At 48.5% G+C, this 19,779-nt stretch overlaps 5 protein-coding genes across 15 annotated transcripts; 2 read left to right on the top strand and 3 right to left on the bottom strand.

Annotated features, from left to right (window-relative positions):
* Nucleotides 1–60: 60 nt before the first annotated feature.
* On the bottom strand, nucleotides 61–1,779 carry LOC117639442 (activating signal cointegrator 1 complex subunit 1). Its single transcript, XM_034375092.1, has 8 exons — nucleotides 1,608–1,779; nucleotides 1,416–1,500; nucleotides 1,232–1,341; nucleotides 1,004–1,155; nucleotides 768–928; nucleotides 523–689; nucleotides 303–451; nucleotides 61–222 (listed from the first exon to the last, which is right to left on the bottom strand). The coding sequence occupies exons 1-8, from the start codon at nucleotides 1,741–1,743 to the stop codon at nucleotides 106–108; spliced, it is 1,077 nt and encodes a 358-aa protein (XP_034230983.1). The 5' UTR covers nucleotides 1,744–1,779; the 3' UTR covers nucleotides 61–105.
* On the top strand, nucleotides 1,697–3,126 carry LOC117639444 (probable RNA methyltransferase CG11342). 8 transcript variants are annotated; one of them, XM_034375100.1, is made up of 4 exons: nucleotides 1,844–1,923; nucleotides 2,001–2,099; nucleotides 2,222–2,399; nucleotides 2,471–3,126. In XM_034375100.1, the coding sequence occupies exons 3-4, from the start codon at nucleotides 2,226–2,228 to the stop codon at nucleotides 3,029–3,031; spliced, it is 735 nt and encodes a 244-aa protein (XP_034230991.1). In that variant the 5' UTR covers nucleotides 1,844–1,923; nucleotides 2,001–2,099; nucleotides 2,222–2,225; the 3' UTR covers nucleotides 3,032–3,126. The 8 variants fall into 8 exon arrangements, with proteins under 8 accessions (XP_034230986.1, XP_034230991.1, XP_034230992.1 ...); XM_034375101.1 differs by having other exon boundaries at nucleotides 2,226–2,399; XM_034375095.1 differs by lacking the exons at nucleotides 1,844–1,923; nucleotides 2,001–2,099 and adding an exon at nucleotides 1,697–1,820 and having other exon boundaries at nucleotides 2,226–2,399.
* Nucleotides 3,122–4,464, bottom strand: LOC117639445 (chromatin complexes subunit BAP18). Of its 2 annotated transcripts, none has more exons than XM_034375104.1 (4): nucleotides 4,305–4,464; nucleotides 3,884–3,975; nucleotides 3,701–3,799; nucleotides 3,122–3,584 (listed from the first exon to the last, which is right to left on the bottom strand). In XM_034375104.1, the coding sequence occupies exons 1-4, from the start codon at nucleotides 4,320–4,322 to the stop codon at nucleotides 3,353–3,355; spliced, it is 441 nt and encodes a 146-aa protein (XP_034230995.1). In that variant the 5' UTR covers nucleotides 4,323–4,464; the 3' UTR covers nucleotides 3,122–3,352. The 2 variants fall into 2 exon arrangements, with proteins under 2 accessions (XP_034230995.1, XP_034230996.1); XM_034375105.1 differs by lacking the exon at nucleotides 4,305–4,464 and adding an exon at nucleotides 4,063–4,220.
* A 179-nt stretch (nucleotides 4,465–4,643) lies between these two features.
* LOC117639441 (protein asteroid) lies at nucleotides 4,644–7,434 on the bottom strand. 2 transcript variants are annotated; one of them, XM_034375090.1, is made up of 3 exons: nucleotides 7,327–7,434; nucleotides 6,164–6,987; nucleotides 4,644–6,085 (listed from the first exon to the last, which is right to left on the bottom strand). In XM_034375090.1, the coding sequence occupies exons 2-3, from the start codon at nucleotides 6,980–6,982 to the stop codon at nucleotides 4,673–4,675; spliced, it is 2,232 nt and encodes a 743-aa protein (XP_034230981.1). In that variant the 5' UTR covers nucleotides 6,983–6,987; nucleotides 7,327–7,434; the 3' UTR covers nucleotides 4,644–4,672. The 2 variants fall into 2 exon arrangements, with proteins under 2 accessions (XP_034230981.1, XP_034230982.1); XM_034375091.1 differs by having other exon boundaries at nucleotides 7,234–7,375.
* On the top strand, nucleotides 7,414–11,125 carry LOC117639443. Of its 2 annotated transcripts, none has more exons than XM_034375094.1 (7): nucleotides 7,414–7,553; nucleotides 8,208–8,585; nucleotides 8,775–9,010; nucleotides 9,091–9,212; nucleotides 9,293–9,483; nucleotides 9,566–9,731; nucleotides 9,869–11,125. In XM_034375094.1, exons 2-7 carry the CDS (start codon nucleotides 8,506–8,508, stop codon nucleotides 10,058–10,060), a joined length of 987 nt encoding a protein of 328 aa, XP_034230985.1. In that variant the 5' UTR covers nucleotides 7,414–7,553; nucleotides 8,208–8,505; the 3' UTR covers nucleotides 10,061–11,125. The 2 variants fall into 2 exon arrangements, with proteins under 2 accessions (XP_034230985.1, XP_034230984.1); XM_034375093.1 differs by having other exon boundaries at nucleotides 7,415–7,553; nucleotides 9,815–11,125.
* The last annotated feature ends 8,654 nt before the right edge of the window (nucleotides 11,126–19,779 follow it).

Consider the following 19,779-nt stretch of genomic DNA (forward strand, 5'->3'; position numbering starts at 1 on the left):
TAAGTTGTTTCATTACTTGATACCTGTTTCCTGGGATTTGAGCCAAATGACTTTCCGAAATATTCACACGAAAGTAACAAATTTAATATTTATTCAAGTGAAATGTTACATCAGTGGTATGCTAGATGTTGCTTCATAGTAACCATTTGCAGCTGTGGAATAGCGCCTTGAAAGATCTACACTCTGAACCTCCATCTCCCCAAAACTGAAATCTTGAAGTTTCTGCAGAGAAATAACACCATTGCATGAGAGCGGAATACTAAGTCTGAAAATTTCTCAAAAAAGAGAAAAGAAGTACCAACCTTAAGAATCTGCAAGGCGTCGAAAGATTCGCGGACTTTACGCCGGTTATCACCTTTGGCCAAATCTGAGTCTGTAACTTCTCTCCGAAATAAGGAATTCATAACAGTCACATGAAGCTTGACCGAATCAAATTGCTTTGGCATGAGACCTAAAAGTAAATCATTGATTTAAAAACAGTTCAAGATAAGCCTTAAAATAAATTTTAAGAAATTCCCGTACCTGTGTTTGAAAAATATTTTATTATGCCATCAGCAAGCTCCTGAAGAATTAAATTTTCATTTAAGTCCTTTACTTTTCCATATAACACATCAACCTCTGCTGGGTCATCATTCATGTACTCAATTCCATACACACTTAGCCGTAAGGGTCTTTTCTGAAGTAATGGTCTGCAGAGAAAAATATCAAAACTGTCACCATTTTCAAAAAAGCATACATGCCAATGAGAAACCATCTTTGTAGCTCACTCTACAATATCTCGCTGGCAGTCCTGAAGAGCTTGAGCTGCTTTTTGGCGATCTTTTTCATCTAGAAGAACAAGGGTTCCAAGAGTGATGTGTAATTTATTTGGGTCCTGGAAAATATCTTTCCCTATACCTCTACCTCTACACTCATTTAAAACTTGGTCCTAAAAACAGAATTTCATACTTTGAAACATAGAGAAAAACCCACAAAAGTAGAAATGAGATAAGAGTCTTGCTACCTGAAAGTGTAGAAAACCTCTCTTCACATTCTCACTGTTGACTGGTAATGAAAGAAAATGTGTAAATTGTTGTTTTTGTCTTGCTGTCAAGGCAATTAATTCCATGCGTCGTCTTGCCTTAGCAACACTTTCCCTTGTAGCTCCAGTGACAACTGAAAAGTGGGGAAAAAGCCTTGCAAAAACCAAAATAGGAGAGAGGAGTAATATTGTTACTTTTTCAATCCATACCAATATCTTGATCAATTCCTTTTTTGGGTATCCTAATGAGGGCTTTTGTTTCTTTCTCGATGCGCTGTCTGGTCGTTCCCTTTGGTCCAATAAGCACCCCATGGAGCGATCTGGGGATAAAACATTAGCTTTAAGAACACTGGTACAAATGATTTGGGAATAAAGTAATGTTTCAGAAAATAACCTCGGAATATGAAAGCAGGTCTTCAATCTGCCTGTTTCTGCCTCTTCGATTTCATAGTCGTTGTCAGAGCAATCATCATCTCGGCCTACAAACAAAACTCAGTTGTTCATTTAATGCTCCAAATCCAAGACACAACAAACTGCCATTAATCTACCACACATAATATCGAAAGGATTATTACGTTTAACTCACCACTGTCAAAGAAGGTTTGTTCATCGTCTCCATATCCTGTATACTCTGAATCAAAATCAGTTGATCCAACTGTCTGTCCGTAGAGTCGATAGCATCTTCCTTTAATCCAAATTATGTTGGGCTTTGTAATATCCATGCTTTATGCCAAAGTTTCTGTCTGACACATCCACAAGTGAAGTATTGGTCACTGGACAACTGTTAAAGAAAATAAAGATCATAAGTTAACATGATTAGAGGCCCGAATCAAATTAGATAACATATATATGTTAAAAGCTATGCATTAACAAGTTATAACCTTTGTGGCGTTCTAGCAAAGGTATAGAAACGCAAAAGGCGTTATGTGACGTAGCCGGTGTACATGTCATAAGTTATCATCAGATTCTGTCTGTTTAGAGATGTTTCTTATAGTCTAACCAGAATAAAGGGCCTAAGAAGTAAGTTACTAACAACGATTACCTCTGAAGATCTGAACCAAAATATTTCGTAGTGACGGTAACTGTCGAACCATAACCTAGACAAATTTTGTACACATTGGGTAGCTGCATGGGGTGTCAAATGTGTTGTGTCAATGAAAATCTGAGCCTATTTTTAATTTTCGATTATTTTTTTTCAAGCTAGATGGACCGCCTTCAATTTAATGGAGATGACCCAGGTGCTGTCCTCTTGGGAAATTTCATCAATTATTATGAATTTCATCCCCCAGAAGAAAGGCTCAAACTACTCCCAAGTCACCTGTGGGAAACAAAAGGAAACGAGCCGTACACATGTCTTGACATAGGCTGCAACTCTGGGGTAAGAGTCTTACAATCATCAATCAACTTCAGTTCAAAATCTTTTTCATCATTTATTTTCCATTTCTTCAGGATTTGACAAGCAGAGTGTATGAATGCATCACCAACTCATTTGCGTCAGGGGAAGCCTCTCCCAGTGGGTCCAAAAATACATGTTCTATGCTAGGCATTGATGTAGATCCAGTCTTGATTGAAAGAGCTCAAGAAAAAAATAAGTATGTTGGCCAGATTACCTATAAATGTGTTGATTTCATGGATGATAACAAAAGTGAAGTGATTCGAAGTCACTTGGCGAATGATGACGCACGTTTTGATGTGATATTTTGCTTTTCGGTAACCATGTGGATTCATTTGAACCACGGGGATAATGGTTTGAATAAGTTTCTTAGAGAAATTTCTGAAATGAGCAAGATGTTGGTTCTCGAACCTCAACCTTGGAAGTGTTACAAGTCTGCTGTGAAAAGATTAAAAAGATGTAACAAGTCTTTTCCTTACTTCCAAAAATTATCTATCCGTGAAAATGTTGAAGAGCACATAGAACAATATTTGCTAGAGACGTGTAATTTCCACAAGGTTTATGAGTCACCAGACTCTAAATGGGGTAGAAAACTAATGTTCTTCAAGGGGCATTGACGAATTGGGAGGCAAGACACATTGGTTTCCCAAAATTATAATTATATGTTCAAAGGATGTTATAGGAGGAATTAATAAACCTTAAGACAGTTTGATATTTTTTCCTTTTCATTTTGAAGCAGTTTTCATAAAATAAAATGAATGTACTGTGAGATTGAATCACAAACCAGAACTATCCCTTTCATCCTCATTGGTAACACAATGATGTAGCTCAAAACTCTGAGCAGCATAAGCTTGAGACAATTAAAATTCATTGACAATATTTAAGGAATTTATATACAAATATTTTTACAAATTCATAGTTAAGCATTATCAGATGAACTAAGAAGCCACTTCCTCTGTGGGTCCATCAAATTCCAGCTTGACATCTTCATTTAATCCTTCAACATCAACTTCAGATTCAGTGGCATTAAGCATATTGAGAGTAACTTCCCTACTCATCATAGATTGTTGAGTTTGTTGGTTGATTGATGTTGGTGTAGCTTGAATCTGTCGTACTTGCAGCCCAGCATCTTCAAAGACCTTCTTCTTCAAAGTAGATTTAATTTGACTCCTGTAACATACAATGACCATTGGAATTTATATAACTGATATATCATGCCCGAAGAAATTGAGAGCGGGCATCGCTGTTTTTTCACACAATTCACATTTTTATCGTTCGTCACTTACACAGTTTTCCCTTTAATATGTTCACAAATCGTACTGAGCTCTTCCCCAAACTTAAGCACAGCATGCCGAAGCATCTCAATTTCTTCGTCTGTCCATTTGCTAGAGGAGGGAATCAACACAAATTATATACAAGAATGCGGAGACGAGGAAGTGCTTGAGAAGGACGTCACCTATGGTTCTTACCCAGCAGGAGAATCCGCAGTTGGATGAAGCTGCATGGTGAGTTCTCCTAACTTATTGAAAGCATTTCCTGCAGCAGTGAAAATTTCTCCTACCTGCAAACAGAGAAAGGTAATATCATGTTATGCACAAAGTACCCTTCAGGCCTCACTCAGTAATTTCTCGTGACATGGTTATGGCACCTCTTAAGGAATGCAAAATATCGTTGCCCAGAGCACAAAGGCGTTCAATAAACAGACTGGCACAACTATCTTCGAAAAATCAATCGACAAAAGAAAAGGCCTAACTTAAGGAAAAGCCAAGAGGTTAAAGAACGGTTGAGCAAAAAGCCGGGAGTTTCGTTGCGCGTAATGCCTATTTTCAGGTATGTTTACAAGAAGGTCTCTTGAAATCTCGGAACTTAGGAATAAAATCAAGGCTTTACCTTACTGGCCGAATTCATTGTGACTAAGGATCAACTACGAAACGGAGAAATAATGATGCCGGGGTGCTGTTCGCGGCTTTTGTTTGTTGTGATCTTGAGGATGGTTTTTCCGGATTTTCCAAAAGACGCTTCTCTCTCGACGTGTGATCGAGCTATCGACCGACCTCGACATCCACTCTCGAAAGAGGGGAGGGGAGGGGGGGGGGGAGGCCGCTAGTCTCGCATGAGGTACTGTCAGGACATGTCCATGGCGGGAAATTCCCTTCCGTAATCATCTTCTCATTTTCCGTCATTTCAACAAGTGTTTAATAAAAAAGGTTAAAAGAAAAATGTACAAGAGAGATTCTGGAAACAATTTATTAATATATTTAGGCACTTAGGAGAGAAAATCTGTTGTTGCTAATATTAGTTTGAGACCCACTGGGTGCTCCTTTCCCTTGCTGTGCTAAGTTTTCCTTTGGAGTTGGTCGACAACTTTTGTTTTTTGTCTTTCGTCTACCCTTAATGCAAACATCAAGTTCGGGTAAAAGACTTGTTAACTTATCCTGTATATCTTTGTACATTTGATACAATGAGGGTGCTGTGCCCATGAGAGTACTTACGTATGCTCCCACATCTTTCTTATTCTTTAAATTCACAAAGGCAGCATAAGCCAGTGATCCTGAGAAGGTTTCAGATAACTGGCACTGAGAAACAGGGAATTCAAGAAGAGAATTCAGTGTCATAGCCATACTCAAGCATGCTTGAAACTGAGCGAATACATGCACAATTTGCCGTGAAAACTGTTTGCTCTGGAATTGATAGAATGGCAGAAGAGATTCAGCTAAACTCAAACATTCAGATACTGATATTTTTAACAAATGCACATTCCCTTGGGTTTTTAGATTACTGGACTCATTATTCTCCTGATTTACATTTTTCAAGCAGTGTGCCCTTTTTGAAGCCAGTTTCTTTTTATTGCGAATACGGCCTACTATTCTGTCAACAACTCCTAGAGCTATCATACAAATAAGCAAAGAATGCAGATGATGACAGGTAATTTTAGGAAATGATGTAGTTCTGGCCCAAAAAATAACAACTGATGCAAAAAGTTTCCAATCTTCACTCAAAGTTTCCACTATGTCTACATCTTTCTTATCAAAAATGCAAAGTGAGGAAAACAGTAGCTGCTTCCTTACTGACAAGGGTAAACTAGATAGAGTCAAAAGAGAAGGTAATGGAGAAAATCCTGGCAGTTCTTTGGTAGGCTGGAGTTCTATCATCTGACAACCGGCAGTAACACTTCTTGTGTAGCATGTAAGACTACCATCAATTTTATCTGGAGATTCAACTTCAGCTCCATGTTGAAGGAACCCATAAATTATTTTAAGGATAGGAAAACTCAAGCTGTGAGAATCACTACAGGAAAAGTCATCCACTTGTGGGTGGCAAAAGTATAAATGCAAATGAAAAATGTCTGATAAAAAAGTGGGAAGTTCCCCTTTGCGAAATTTTTCTCTCAGCCTAAGAGGAAATAAAGAATTGGCCTCATGAGATTCATTTTCTTCATCTAGATCACAATCTGAGTCATCGCCATCATCCTCTGAGTTTTCAGACGTGTCTTGTTCTGAGGATGGTGACATCAAACCACATGAGGGCACAGCTGTCACCGTCTCAAATCCTTCTTTATCTAAACCGAGGTAAGAGGTAAATTCACTATGAAAACAGCTATTGGCAGCAATGGCAAGTTCAATTTGATGTTTGACGTAAGCCCGTTGTTTCTTCTTTAAATGGTTCAGCATCTGTAAAAGAGAATGAAGAAAATAAACTAAAAGAAACAATGCAAATTTACGATGATAATTAGTTCTAAAAATGCAAACCTTGGCAGTGGCAGATTCTAAAGTTTCAGTCTTTAGCCACTCAAAAATTGAAGATAATTTTCCATGTTGAGGCGATGTTTTCTTGTATTTAGGTAACATGATCTGCTCAACAAATTTGTGGAAGACACAGGAGTTGACATAATCATTTCCTAATAAAAATGATATAAGAGGCAGAAGGCGCCTATCAAATCCTCCAAAAGTTGAAACTAAACGTTCAACCTTGTACACTTGACAGTTGAGATAGTATTTAACACAGTTCTCTTGTTCAATCTTCAGTGGACATGAATTTAAAGTCGGGAACGGAATATACATAACATCACTAATATAAAAATCTGAATCATTGCTTAAAACCGGACTGTTCAAGAGCCTTCCTATTGCAGCAATTTCATGATCAGCCTCAAAATCTGTTTGAACAAATTTAACATTTCTTTTCAAAAGTGTCTGTTTGAAAGCTTCCATCAGAAGCAATGGAAAAACAACTGATCCCCTTTGGTTGCTAGGAGTACATATTTTTGCAGCATTAATCTTATCTTTGAATCTGCTTAAAATTGTCTTAAGCTTTCGACCTTCATATCCTCCATCAATTATCACAACTGGCATGATATTACATTTTTCCAAAGAAGAGAAGAAACTATCTATTTCCTGAGCATAATGGTCATAGTCTCCTCCAAAGACAGACCTACATTCAGATGCTTGAGTGTAAAGTTGACAGGCAAGACTGCATCCATCGATAACTAAAGTACAATCACGAAGTTGAAGAGGTTCGTAAAATTTACGAGAGTTGTTAGAGATGTAACCAGTAAGACCACGAATACCCATTTTCTCTGCAATGCACAAAATATCAAGTTAGAACAAGTTATGGAGCCGAACACAAGAAAGAATACGGAAATAGTTGACACATAGCGCTAAAATAATAAACAGCCTAAACTGCTGAGAAGTAACAATATCTAATAATTTTTTCAGCATATGTCTAACTACACAAAGCCAGATTAGTAAATTAGTACAATAAATGAAACAAATAAAATACACATAACCTAATATAACGCTATGATTATTTGAAATACACTGACGTCGCAAGGTGTCACATAACAGAGATGAAAGGGAAGTGTCGGAGTGAGCTTGTCTTTCATTTTCCCACGTCCACAATGTTTTAAAACCCTTACCAAATGTGTTTTCCTGTCATGAAACCGGACACAAATTTTCATTTCATTTCAGGACGGGTTGGCGAAGCTGGCAGCTGGCTAGTGCTGTGGAGGAATGGTGAATGTTTTTGAGAGAAGGCAGTGGTTTGTTTGGGTCGAATCTGGGTAACAAGTTTGCCTATTTCTTGATATTTTTCTACGAGATGGGTGCAATTTGTCAAAAGCCGCGTACTCAGAAGCAATATATAGTACGTAAGCAGAGATGTCGCCCGTGTTGGCTGATATCTACATGTGCCTTATTGCATGACGTAGTTGTTGTGTCGTCAGTAGCACCTGTGTCCCTAGCCTTACTGACGACGAATCAGCTGTGACTCATTTTGTCAGGAAGGTCGCCAGTGAATTATGTGATTTCTTCCTTTGGGTTTGAATAAATTTCAGAGATTTGATGATCACTGTGATATTGAAACCAAAGGTTGTCAAACCTTCTCTCCATGGGGTCACAAATGATGCGTCAATTGAACACTCGTAGAGTTGTAATCACTTTGTCGCACTGGTATTTAGAAAACAAAGTAGCAAAAGCACTCTGATTGAATTCTTGTATGATAATTTGGTATACAACTTTTAGTCCACCAGACCTTCTTTGTCAAAACCAATATTTTGACAGATGGTTACTGGTTGAAATGGCCATGGCTATGGCCTTTCTGTTCTCAGAACCGATAGACGCACACATATATTTAATGGATTAGCACACAAGGGATCAAGACAGCAATAAAACAGTTTCTGAAAAGTTTGTTCTTAAAATCTGCTGTGGCCATGCAGCTTTAACTGTTTCTAACATGTTACAGCCGAAATAATATCTTCTCAACAAATGTCTAATAATTTCTTTTTCTGTTCCTTTTCAGAATAGTAGAAAGGCCAAACCCTACTCTTAGGAGAGATCTTGTTGAGGTTCCAAAGGACGAGTGATTTCTCTAGTCTTTTTCTGCTGAGTTTTTATTTCTTCCAATTAAAAAAAAATATACAAATTGAAGACAAAATACTGAGAGTATTTGTCATTTAGGTTTTCAAGAAAAAATAATTAACCTTTCTAAAATTTGTCTCTTGGTCAAATAAAAGTGCCAGATTTGTCTTTCTTCTCTGTCTTTATCTCTTCATCTATATCTAAATAGTTACTACATCTTTTTTGATTAAAAAATTAAAATGGATCCGTCTGGTTCAGATAATTCTATTTCTAAAAATATATCTATCCCACAATGGATGAGACCACGAATGCAAGATGGGTGAGATATTTTACTTCCTTTTTGACAATCTTATTTTAGTATAGTGCTTCTTTATCATGGGAAAAAATTGGCATAGGAATTGGTGCATGATTTTATATTCTGATGGTGCCTCTTAATAAGCATGATTATGGCAATTAATTCATAACGATTGGGAGCTCTTATATAATTTTTTGTGTTTAATTTCTGCAGGTTTGACACAGAAATCAGCTCAATTTCACCCCCAAATCAGGATGATTCATTCTTCTATATACCATATTCAAAGTTAACAAAAGCCAACCCGCCTGGACCAGCAATAGCGTGTACATCAAGTGAAAATTCACCCTCAATTGGCACCTTTTCGGGAAGTGGAGCTTCTGGCTCCAGTTCCTTGGCAAACAAGCACACCTCACCTTGTTTGAAATTCCTTGGAGAAGGAAAAAATATGGGTAAGTCAACCAAAAAGAGTCAGGCTAATTTTATACCAAGTTGTTGCATTACCTGTATCTAAAATTTTGGGCATGTTCAGACATTGCAGATTTGACAGGATTCTCAAAAGATGACAAAAAGATATCCAAGCCAGTCAAGTCTTTTGGTACAGATGATGGGTTTAAAAGTGAAGCAGCTCAGTGTGGCCATTCAGTTGTGCAGGTAAAGATAAAATTGCTATTCAACTTATCCTATTGCAGTTCTATTTTGATTGAAGTTAAATTGACCATTCCATATTTCAGGTGGCACAGCAGATGATTGCAGATCGGTTGATTGGACGTCCTAACAAGTTTCACAATGACAGTGACAAAAACAATCTTGGTGATCCTGAAATCCAATACTTAAAGCAGCGGGTTCGACGTGGGAGCAAATCCTTGCCAGCCAGCCCCTTGTCAACACCAGATTCAACCCCACAGATTCATCGCAAAAACAGGTGATTACCTTACTCTCTTGTTTTTGTCATCCTTCCCTCTGTACCCTGCCTTCAATTTTTCATTTTTTAAAATTTATTTTAGATTTTTTACTGGAGCATTTGTTGAAACTCCTGAAGAATCCTCAAGACAGTTCCCAGGCAGTTGGTTGGTGGCAGGGTTACTAGGGGTGCAACGAGAAAACTTCAGTGAAAGCCAAAATGACTTGGCATCGGACAGCAACAATAATGCAAGTCTTCAAACAAAGAAGGTAAAACAAATATTTCAACTTCTCTTTGATTTCTTCATTAGTGCATGAGTATTTTTGTAGTGAATTTATTAATTTATTGGTAGGCACATTCTCCTGATGCTCTCCGTCGCAACAATTCCTCTTCAATGATTTTACAGTCTTTGGACAAAAGTAAATCTGAAACTGGAGGCGAAGGAAAAGATAAGAATGCCTCCCATCTTCACGAATCGAGGTCCGCAGCATCTCTCATCAAGATTGGCAATGCTGGAACAGACAATACCGGGAAGAAACCTCGACCCAAACCCTCAGAACTACGGGAAATGAACTTCTGGTCTCCCACATCCATGTAAATTTAAAAAAAGCAGACTAGTAACAGTGGCTATAAAAGTGTTGTTGTGACTATCCTTGTAATGTTTGAAAGAACTAAAAATGACAAATGGAAAAAGTATTTTAGATAAGGTTTTTATTTTCTATACATTTTATTTTTGTTCCTTTAGAAAAGGATGAATTTGCCAAGTGAAAACACAGACATCTAGTACTCCCCTGCTTGGCAATGTGCTTAAAGAGCTGTAACTTACAGCACTTATATTTTTGCTTATTTTGTGTTATTGCTTTTTACAGTTTTTGTTACTCTCTAAGTGCATTAAATGCACTCTAATCGTATTGGCTTCTCTTATACCCTGCTCTTCATCTAATGACATGAAGTACTTAAGTTTACTCTGGGCTGCTGTGACTTCTTTTGACCATTGTAAGGTCTGTTTTTGTTCTCTCCAATTTTCGTAAGTTGATGTTTTTAGTGAAAGAATAGTTAAACTTAAGAATCCTGAGCTCATTTACGTCCTAGGGCCTTAAGTAAATCTTGCTGTTTTATTTTTTGACTGTACTTCGACATGTCATTCTATATGTGTAGCTTTTGAAATTTTTGTTTTGTGCCCGTGCATTGCTCTCATGCGTGTTTCCCTCTATGTGTATCCATCATTATTTTTTTCTCATATCTTCTATTCTGTTAGTAAAGTTAATTTACAAGTCTATTGGTGTAGGTGTTCCATCTGTGTAAGATTGATATTTTAATATCTTAAAGTACAGGACCTACTTTGCATGCTACAAAGCTTTAGAAAGTTAAGCTATCTTTGAAACTCAACCCCTCCCAAGAAAACCATTTTAACTTGCCAGGGTGCTAGGAAGCTATCATAACTTGCACTGCACTAGAGAGACTGTCTTAACTGGGAAAAGATAGGATGGTTTCATTTGGAGGGGTTGAAATGTTTCTATTCTATTTGTTTCTCAAACCCTGCACTTATGCAAGAGATGCATACGATAAGTGCTGGTGTCCTGGATACCGAATGAATGCATTCAGAGTAATTGGTTCATAGAAGGTCCATTGGGCCACAGGAATAAAAAGTAGCTTCAGATAAGTCTTAGATTTTTTCCTGTCCTTTCAAGGCTATCACTATGTGAAATAAAAATATTTTAATATCTCTTTAAATCGTTTACTTGAAATACCTGTCACTCATTCAACATCGGTTGAAATTCCAAAGTGGTTGTGAAATCCTTCTACGCAGTGCATGGAGTGCCCGAAAGCTCCCTGGTCTTGTCCCTGTCGAAGGGAAGACAGACGAGAGGTCAGTGGGACATAATTAATGGACTCTGCAACGCACTTACTGTCCTGGGAGAAAAATAATTGGCGCGGGAGGTGCGTACCCCTGCGTCCCTGCCACTGCCACACTATGATACTGCACGGTGGGCCCCCCAACCCACCTAGACCCCACCGAGGCCAAGTCGGAGGCCGATAATTCAACTCACTCAGCTGATGGGTCGAAGTAGAAGCAGAGGGCCCGTGATGGAAAAGAAGCGAAACTCCAACTCGCGGCGACTCGGGGAGGGGAGGGGAGGGCCGCAGGGACCAATGGCGAGGCAGAGGAAACTCCTTGCAGTGGCGTGCCTCGCCCTGCCTCCACATGACGAACGGCCAGCGCCACCACAATTCCATTACCGGGCGATCTGTCCCAATTTGTGGCGATCGGAGGCGAGTCGCGGCCAGCAGGCCAGGCCAGCCCGCCGGGACCGGGACGGCACTCGGCCCTGGGGCTGGGCGGCCAGGGCGGGCGGGCACCCAAGGGAAGGCCTGGGCCTCCCGTGCCGTGCCGTGCCCTGCCAGGCCCAGCACGCTCCACTAGTCAACGAGCTACGGTCCCCAGTGCCTTGCACTTGCGGTTATGAGTTCCCACTTCCGCTTTCAATCCTGCAGACTGATGCCGAGAGTCTGTTCCGTCGCTCTGTCTCTCTCGCACCCATACGGGACCCGAGTGCGAGAGAGACAGAGCGACGAAAACGACTCTCGGAGTCAGCCTGTTGGGGGTGGAGGCGCCAACGGGGGTGTCCGACCGATCGGGGAGGCAAATGAAGAAAGGGGTGATGGGGCTGACGGGGAATGACGCGGGGGTCGCGGGAAGTCGAGGCCGTAGAGGCATGATGCGGTTCGTCTCGTCGTTCATCCCCGGACCGCTCGCTGCTTACTCGCATTTAAGTAAGTCGCGCCGCCGCGTAAGTCTGTCCCTTTCTAACTCGGGCGGTGCGGGGCGGTGCGCGGATTTCCGGACCGATCCCCCTGGGAAGGGCGACTTTCCTCGTCTCTCCTTCTGCCCGTCTGCGGTCCGCTGCGGTCGGGGGACGGGAGGGGGGGAGTCAACCGCATTCCGCCCACGCCGCCCTGCCCGGCCCTGCCCGGATTCGCGACTCGCCCGACCCGAACCGAGGAAGAAGAAGAAGGCGGGGGAAATCTCTCGCGGCCAGACTCTGTTTCGCCTGCTTCGCCCTGCCTGCACCTGAGCCGCTCCCCTGCCCTTGTCCTCCTGCGGGACTCCGTTTGTGCTGATCCCAGAGCTCCCCTCGCCTTCGCCCGCCTTGGCCGTCGTCTGCCGCAAACACTCGGCGCATCCTTTCCCCCTCCAGCGTACCCCATCTGTCGCTCGTTTTCCAATCAAACGGGGATTAAAGGTAATCGCGTTCATGCTGCGCCATCGCTGCGCGCTGCGCGCCGCGCGGTCGGGTCGGGTATTTACTGTCTGTCGCGGCCGGGCCGGGTCGGGGCGGGCCGAGCTGACCACAGCGCAGTGTATAAGGGGCGAACTGGACCAGATAATGCGGACGGGGCCCAAGGCCCAACTTACATTGCCGTCTGCTTCTGTCTGGGCGGTCTGGGATCCCGAGGACCGAGGACGGAGCCTCCAGCTTTCGCTTCGGCAAGACGGCCCCGCCTCGCCCTTCCCCAAAGGGGACCCCAGCCCAGTTTGATTCGCGGGGAAGGACCAAGCGTGGTGTTCCACGTACGGTGCCACGAGTCACAGAATTCAGCCCTCACTGCTTCCTGTGTAAGCTACTTCACTCGAGCGGCCAAAATCTCGTGAGAGATCGGGTGAAATCCCTTCGAAACCTGCCCTGCCCGCAGAAATCTCGTCGAGAACCCATCCGGAAGAATCTTGCATAGTTTGGTCGTAAACTCCTGCGAAATCTCCCAATCTTGCGAGATCTCGCAAAATACCTTCCTTTGTAAAACCTCGCGCTCAAAAAATTTCCCTGTAGTGCCCCCCTTGACTTGCAGTGCCCCCTCCCTCTGGACCCGCGCCTGTCGGAGTCTGGAGTCTGGGCCGTGTCTCGGCCATTGGCGGCACCTTCAAGGCTCCGCGACGATGCAGGCCGTGCAGCAGACTGATCCCGAGAGTCGTTTTCGTCGCTCTGTCTCTCTCGCACTCGTGGGACGTCCCGTGTAGGTGCGAGGGAGACAGAGCGGCGGAATGAGTCTGCTGGCGATGCAGGCGATGTGCGACGAGAGCTGCCAACACTCTAAAAGACAAGGCAAATTGCCCAGATTACAGGGCGGCCGGCCAGCCAGCCGCCGCGGCGGCCCGAGCCTTGTAATAACGAGTTCGAGATTGGAGGGGGGTGGGGGAGGGGGAGGGGAGGGAGCGCGCTCCGTGGCTCGCGCCTCGCCGCCGGGTGGGCAGGCAACACCTCGCACACGAGGGCCGCGCGGCACGGCCGCTTCAAGGCGCTCGCTGGACACACACAGTGGGCCAGAAGACCGGCGGAGGCGGCCAAAACTCTAGACGCGTTTTGAGCTTCAGAGTCGCTAAATGGGACTCGAACCGAACGTGTGACCCCGCCAATGGATTCCTCGTTCGAAGAGCAGTCCATTGATGGGGTCACACGTTCGGTTCGACTCCCATTGAGCGACTCTGGAGCTCAAAACGCGTCTAGAGTTTTGGCCGCCTCCACCGGTCTTCTGGCCCACTGTGGGACACCAGACTGCAGCGTGGAGTCTCTCTAGTCCATTCCTCTGCCGAGCGATTCCGAAAAAATCGCTTCGTCGTCCCGTCTCCCCCACCGGTACGGGGCACCCCATGCGTGCGAGGGAGACAGAGCGACGGAACGATCCTTGGCCGGTCTGCGGACAACGCGTGTCGCCCGGCGGGCGCCCGATTGGCGAAATCAATTGGACGCATCCCTCCGCCACTGCCTGGCCGTACGCGCGGTACACACGCGGTGCTGTACAGTCCGTCGCAACACCGACGCATTAGCGACAAATCACCGCTATCGCTGGCCAGGCTGGCGAGGTGGAGGCGAGCTGATTAATGCAAAAGAGACGAGATGGGAACGGAAAAACGACAACAAAAATGCGCAGCCGAAACGAAACATCGAAAACGGAAACGGCAGCGGACGTCCGCGGCGTTGAAGAGGTCTCCACGGATGCACGGATGGACCAGGCGCCACTCCGGCACTCCGCGCGCGCGGATTGGGCTGCTCGTCTTTGTCAAAGCGCGGGAACTGGACTGGACTGGACGGGAATGGCTCGTTTGGCGCGCCCTACCCGTTGCGCTGCGCGCTACAGCAGACTGATTCCCAGAGTCGTTTTCGTCGCTCTGTCTCTCTCGCACCCATGGGACGCCCCGCATGGGCGCGAGAGAGCCAGAGCGACGAACACGACTCTCGGAATGAGTCTGCAGGTACGACGCGTCCACCGCGAGGGGCGGCGCCGAATCGCCGCCGCTCTCCGCTAGCGACATATTTATGATATGGTGATACAGAGTGCTCGCAGTGAGCACGCAGTGAGCACGGAGTGCCGCGTGCCGCGACGCGCCGCGCGGCTTATCGCTGGCCACACACAAAACAGCAGAAATATAGCCGCGGCCGGACTCGCCTCGCCGCGTTTTATGGCTTTATTTAGAGGGCGCTATGGCCGTTTTGGGGTTTGGGGGCCGTTCGCTCCGGGTCCAACCTGCATGCGTGATGCTCTCTTTGCAACACACACACACACTCACACACACACACACACACACACACACACACACACACACACTTACACAAACACACACACACACGGGCGCGCACACACACACACACACACACACACACACACACGACAGGACGACCTTATCAAGCCTTTCAATTTGTGAAAACAATTCGGCGGCGAGGTGCCCGGCCGGCGTGGTCCACCCCCGCTGTGCGCCGCGCCTCGGATTTATGGCGGCGGAGAGAAAGGGAGAGATGGAGCTACACTGCAGGGTGGGGTTGGGGCAGCATTTATTGCGCCGCGTCATCGAGGGGCCTAAGGCCGCCTAACCTAAACTAGCGCACCGCACGCGTCCAAGTGGTCCAAGCTGGCCGGGCGGCGCCAGGCGGCGGTCCGCGAACCGCTGCAGCGGCTCCGTCCACTGCCAGGACGACGCGTTGCCCGCGGCCAGCGCGGCGCGGATCTGCTTGCGGGTGTACAGGCCGCGCTCCAGCGAGCAGTTGACGCGCACCGAGCCCATGGCGTTGAAGCCCGGCGGCACGTCGGGCAGCGCGCCCCGGTGGCCCGCGTCGCCGGGCTTCAGGAGCAGGTACCAGTCTGCAGGACAAAGACGTCAATGGAGTTTGAGCTAGAGTCGAACAGAAGGAGAAAGAAGGCAACAACTCAACAAAACAAGTTTTAATCCCCCAAGTTCTAAATCATCCGAACGAGTTTGAACACTGACTATGTCAGCTCCAACGACAGTCGTGCGACACGCAGATCAAGAGAATGGTGAAGCATGCCCTCACCGCGGTGGTGCGTCCTCTCGCCGTCCAGCGGCCTGCCCTCCATCACGAACACGGAGCCCGCGTGGCTGGGGTCCTTCACGGCGATGGGCGCGTACATGTGCAGCACGGCGCGCCGGTCCCTGGCGCTCGTCTTGCCCTGGCCCTTCTGTCCGTCGGCGTCGTCGGCGGCCTCCGGGGGCAGCACCTCCAGCATGACCGAGATCGCCGAGGCCAGGCTCTTGCGGGCGTCGTCGGACATGGGCGAGTTCATCACGGCGAATACGGACATGGCGGTTGGCATGGTTACCGGGGGCGTTACCGGGCCTACAAGGATGAGAAATCGCGGCGGCGGAATCATTCCTCATCCGGCCGCGTGGCCGTGTCCAAAGCCGAGGCGTAGCCTCGCGGCAGGCACCGATTGGGCCACGCCGGGCGCATGGTTGCCCGTGGTGCCGGACTAATAACAGTCATTCGACGGGCACCTGGTTTGGTCCTTGGTCATCACCTGGCTCTGCTGGCTCGGCTGGATTGGCCACTCGAAGGGCGCCCTGCCGTTGGTTGCTGGTGGCCGATTGCGGCCAATCAGTGGGTTGTTTGCGTCGGGCCGTCGGGCACCGTGGCGGGCACCGTCGGGTAGCGCTTCGAGTTTTCGAGTCTTCGCGGCGCCATTCGGGAATTTATTGGCTCGTTTCTGGCGGGCCGATGTGATGGGATGGGACCGCGAGTCCGATCACCGCGCCGTGCCAAGCCATGCCGCGGCCTTTGGGTCGTGGCGCCGGCCAGGCTGCAATCACAGCAGGTTGTTGGCAGGCAGGACGGACGGACGGGCGGACGAACAGACAGACAGACAGACAGACAGACAGACAGACAGACAGACAGACAGACAGACAGACAGACAGACAGACAGACAGACAGACAGACAGAAAGACAGACAGCAGCGACGACGACGACGTCGCGCAGCGCCGAGACGACGCAGCAAAGCAACACGACGAGACAGACAGCGACAGCAACAACAGGCTCGTCCGCTGCCGACCGACTTTTGGGGCCGCCAAAACCGCGGAAACAGCGGCAAACATTTCCGAGACTTTATTTTTTGTTCGCGGAACGGAAAAGTGTTCACAGTAGGAGGCCGATGACGTGGTTGGCGTGCGTGGCCTGCGTCCGGCGCGCCCGGCCCGTGACTCGGAGCGTCTCGGTGTGTCAACGACGCCGTAAACCCCGCCACCTTACGACGCCAGTCTCCAGTTCCTCCAGTTCCTCCAGTTTTCGGTTTAGAGCCGCCGAGGTTGGGGCCGGCCAAGGTGCCGGCTGAGGCAGCGCGCGTATGAATGGCCGAGTTATGAATGAAACGGCGCCAAATCGCGCGCGGCTTCGGGGACCGGCCGTGAGCGACGTGCTTTTTGCCCCCCGCCCCGCGGAAGGTGGGGAACGCCTGGTCCCAACCCTTTCTCGAGATTCGTGGGAGGTCCTCTGGGTCCTGTGGGGCTGATATTGGATCACCACGCCGCAGCGCACCGCACCACGGGGCAGCACGGGGCAGCACGGGGCTGGGGATGCACCCGCAGCACCCCGCGCAGGCTGGGCCTGGCCCTGGCGCCCTGGCCTGAGGAAAGGATTTCTTTTTATTGTTTCCACGGCTGCCCGGCCCGGCCCGGCCCTCAAGGGCTGCAGCAGGCTGCTTCCGAACAGTTTCACCGCTCCGTCTCTCTCGCACCTTTGCGGGACGCCCCACGAGTGCGAGAGAGACGGAGCGAGGGCCTGCGGCGGCGCCCTGCGGCCTGCGCGCTCCGCTCACCCCTTACCAGAATGGGGGTAAGATGGACGGGCGCGCGCGCCCCGCACGCGGTCCCGCACAAGGGCCATATTAGAAACATGGCACACGGCGTCGTTTTATCTCGGCCACATTTTGTGGCTGAAACACATGTGTCCGCGGCCGCCATCTTGGAGTGATGTGCCCGGCCGCGCGGTTGGCGACCCCGCGCACAGACCCACGCTCTCGACAACCCGCCCGCCGGACAGCGACGCCGGCCACAGCAGCTCTCAACTGAATGAATCCCAAGTTCCAAGTCTTTCTTTGCTCAAAGGTACCCCAGGGGGTAAGCTCGTCAAAAACTGTCCGCACATACCAAACTAAGGTCCTGGGTGTATGCCTGCGTCCCGAACACAGACCGACAACACAAAAGTGGAAAAAGTCTAGCCCGTAATGGTAATAGTAATGGAGCCCGATGCACCGGCGTCGAGCGGGTTGCCTATCCTCACAACTTCTCTCCGCGAACGCTCGCCGAGTAGCTTTTCCCCAAGACACCCGGCGCATGGCATGACGCTCCCCGCGTGGCCAACCCCTCGCCTGCCTCCGCCTGCCCCGGCCAAAACAAAAGAACCGAAACAATTAGCGCGGTGCGTGTGTGGCGCCAAATCGGCCGCTGGCGACGGAAACGCGCAATTATTTCCACCGCCTTCTTTATCTTATCGGCTACAGTGTAGAGTACACACGCGGAGCACCGCGGCGCGCTCTGGCGGACGGTAAGTGAAATATGGCGGCCGTCTCCTCTAGCCTTAATTCGAGCAATAATTTTGATATATTTGCTATTCACTTTCGGGCGGACGGGCGTTAGTGATTCATTGAGCGTTACGTGGTAATTATCACGTCGTATTTTTCTTCTTGTTTCTTCTCGCGGCAAAGTATGCGAGCCGCAACCTGTATGGATCTGATCAGATATGGAAGTGAGGGGAAAGGGGGAGGGGGTTAAAGACCGCCTCGCGCCCCGCCCCGCCGTGAGGACCGCAGAGGAGCTTCGTCGCTCTGTCTCTCTCGCACCCCTGCGGGACGCCCCATGAGTGCGACAGAGACGGAGCGACGGAGCTGGCTAGGGCAGCGGGCCAGGTATGGCGGCTTGAGGGAAGGCCCGCCGCCCGCCTTGCAAGTTTGTAAAGCGTTGTAAGTTTGCCTACATAGGGGCACCGCGGTAGTGGCAGTTTTTACCTACCGTTCTGGCAACTACCCTTGAGGAATCGGGTAACTGCAATCGCCGCCACCGCGGTGACTTCGACACTCGGGTGACTCTCTCCCTCGGGTGACTGGGTGGTGGCACTGCCACACTGCACTGCCACGCACGTGTTCACGTGTTGGTACACTGGTAGTGCGGAATGTGCGACCGCTCGGCAGCGCTCCGCATGACAGGCGTCGACGTTGGTGGCCTCCAGGAGGGTGTCGTCGGCGAGGCCAGCCTCCCGGTGGCAGTGGCACGGCACTGGCGGCCTCATTAGCAGCACGTCGACGACGCGATGCTGACAGCCCCACGCAAGCCCCGCCGCATCCCCCCCTCCCCTCTCTCCACACACACTCACACTGTCGCACTCATGCATGGATGCGACGGAGACAGGGCGACGAAGCACGTGGAATCAGACTAGGGGCGCAATACAGCCGCTGTCTCGATGGTGGTGGCCTGAGCGAGACTTCAAATTCTTTCTTACGTGAACTCTTCTCTTGGCCTCCGCCCCGGATGCACTACGAGCGTTTACGCGCTCCCCGCAGGACGTACTGCCCGTCCTGGTCGAGGTCCTGGCCGTCCTGGGCTGCGAGTGCATGTTGTGACGGACGCACTGTGCCGCGGTGACGCCCACGAACGGGCCGAGCGGACCGAGCGGACGGCGCGGCTCGCTTTCGGGCGTTCAGGTGCCGCGGGATTTAGGGGGCATAAATATCGGCCCGGATAATTGAATCCACTTTGGGTGGCGGCGGGGCGGGGGGGGCGGTGGGGCGGGGGGGGCGGGGTGGGGCGGGGCGGGGCGGGGTGGGGCGGGGGTGTGGGGCGGGGCGGGTGGGGGGGCACCAACGCCCCCACGCAGGGCCCTTCGCCGCGAAACGCCGGCCGGCCGAACCTGCTGCGCGAACTGAGCGCAGCGCCTGCAGACTGAATTCGAGAGTCGTTTTCGTCGCCCTGTCTCACACGCACTCATGGGGCGTCCCGTATAGATGCGAGAGAGACAGCGGCGAAGACGACTCTCGGAC

The sequence above is a fragment of the Thrips palmi genome, unplaced genomic scaffold, assembly GCF_012932325.1.
Source record: "Thrips palmi isolate BJ-2018 unplaced genomic scaffold, TpBJ-2018v1 HiC_scaffold_11, whole genome shotgun sequence".
In the NCBI taxonomy this organism is placed as follows: domain Eukaryota; kingdom Metazoa; phylum Arthropoda; class Insecta; order Thysanoptera; family Thripidae; genus Thrips; species Thrips palmi.

Coding starts and splice junctions, on each gene's coding strand:
- LOC117639442 (XM_034375092.1), bottom strand. CDS start 1,743: ATGGATATTACAAAGCCCAACATAATTTGGATTAAAGGAAGATGCTAT. Junction 1,156..1,231: donor AGGAATTGATCAAGATATTG/GTATGGATTGAA, acceptor CCCACTTTTCAG/TTGTCACTGGAGCTACAAGG. Junction 690..767: donor TGCCAGCGAGATATTGTAGA/GTGAGCTACAAA, acceptor TTTTCTCTGCAG/ACCATTACTTCAGAAAAGAC.
- LOC117639444 (XM_034375095.1), top strand. CDS start 1,749: ATGCCAAAGTTTCTGTCTGACACATCCACAAGTGAAGTATTGGTCACT. Junction 1,821..2,225: donor AACTGTTAAAGAAAATAAAG/ATCATAAGTTAA, acceptor TTTTCAAGCTAG/ATGGACCGCCTTCAATTTAA. Junction 2,400..2,470: donor ACATAGGCTGCAACTCTGGG/GTAAGAGTCTTA, acceptor CCATTTCTTCAG/GATTTGACAAGCAGAGTGTA.
- LOC117639445 (XM_034375104.1), bottom strand. Junction 3,800..3,883: donor ACTGCGGATTCTCCTGCTGG/GTAAGAACCATA, acceptor TCCCTCCTCTAG/CAAATGGACAGACGAAGAAA. Junction 3,585..3,700: donor CATATTAAAGGGAAAACTGT/GTAAGTGACGAA, acceptor TGTATGTTACAG/GAGTCAAATTAAATCTACTT.
- LOC117639441 (XM_034375090.1), bottom strand. CDS start 6,982: ATGGGTATTCGTGGTCTTACTGGTTACATCTCTAACAACTCTCGTAAA. Junction 6,086..6,163: donor TAGAATCTGCCACTGCCAAG/GTTTGCATTTTT, acceptor TCTCTTTTACAG/ATGCTGAACCATTTAAAGAA.
- LOC117639443 (XM_034375093.1), top strand. CDS start 8,506: ATGGATCCGTCTGGTTCAGATAATTCTATTTCTAAAAATATATCTATC. Junction 9,213..9,292: donor GTGGCCATTCAGTTGTGCAG/GTAAAGATAAAA, acceptor TCCATATTTCAG/GTGGCACAGCAGATGATTGC. Junction 9,732..9,814: donor CAAGTCTTCAAACAAAGAAG/GTAAAACAAATA, acceptor ATTTATTGGTAG/GCACATTCTCCTGATGCTCT.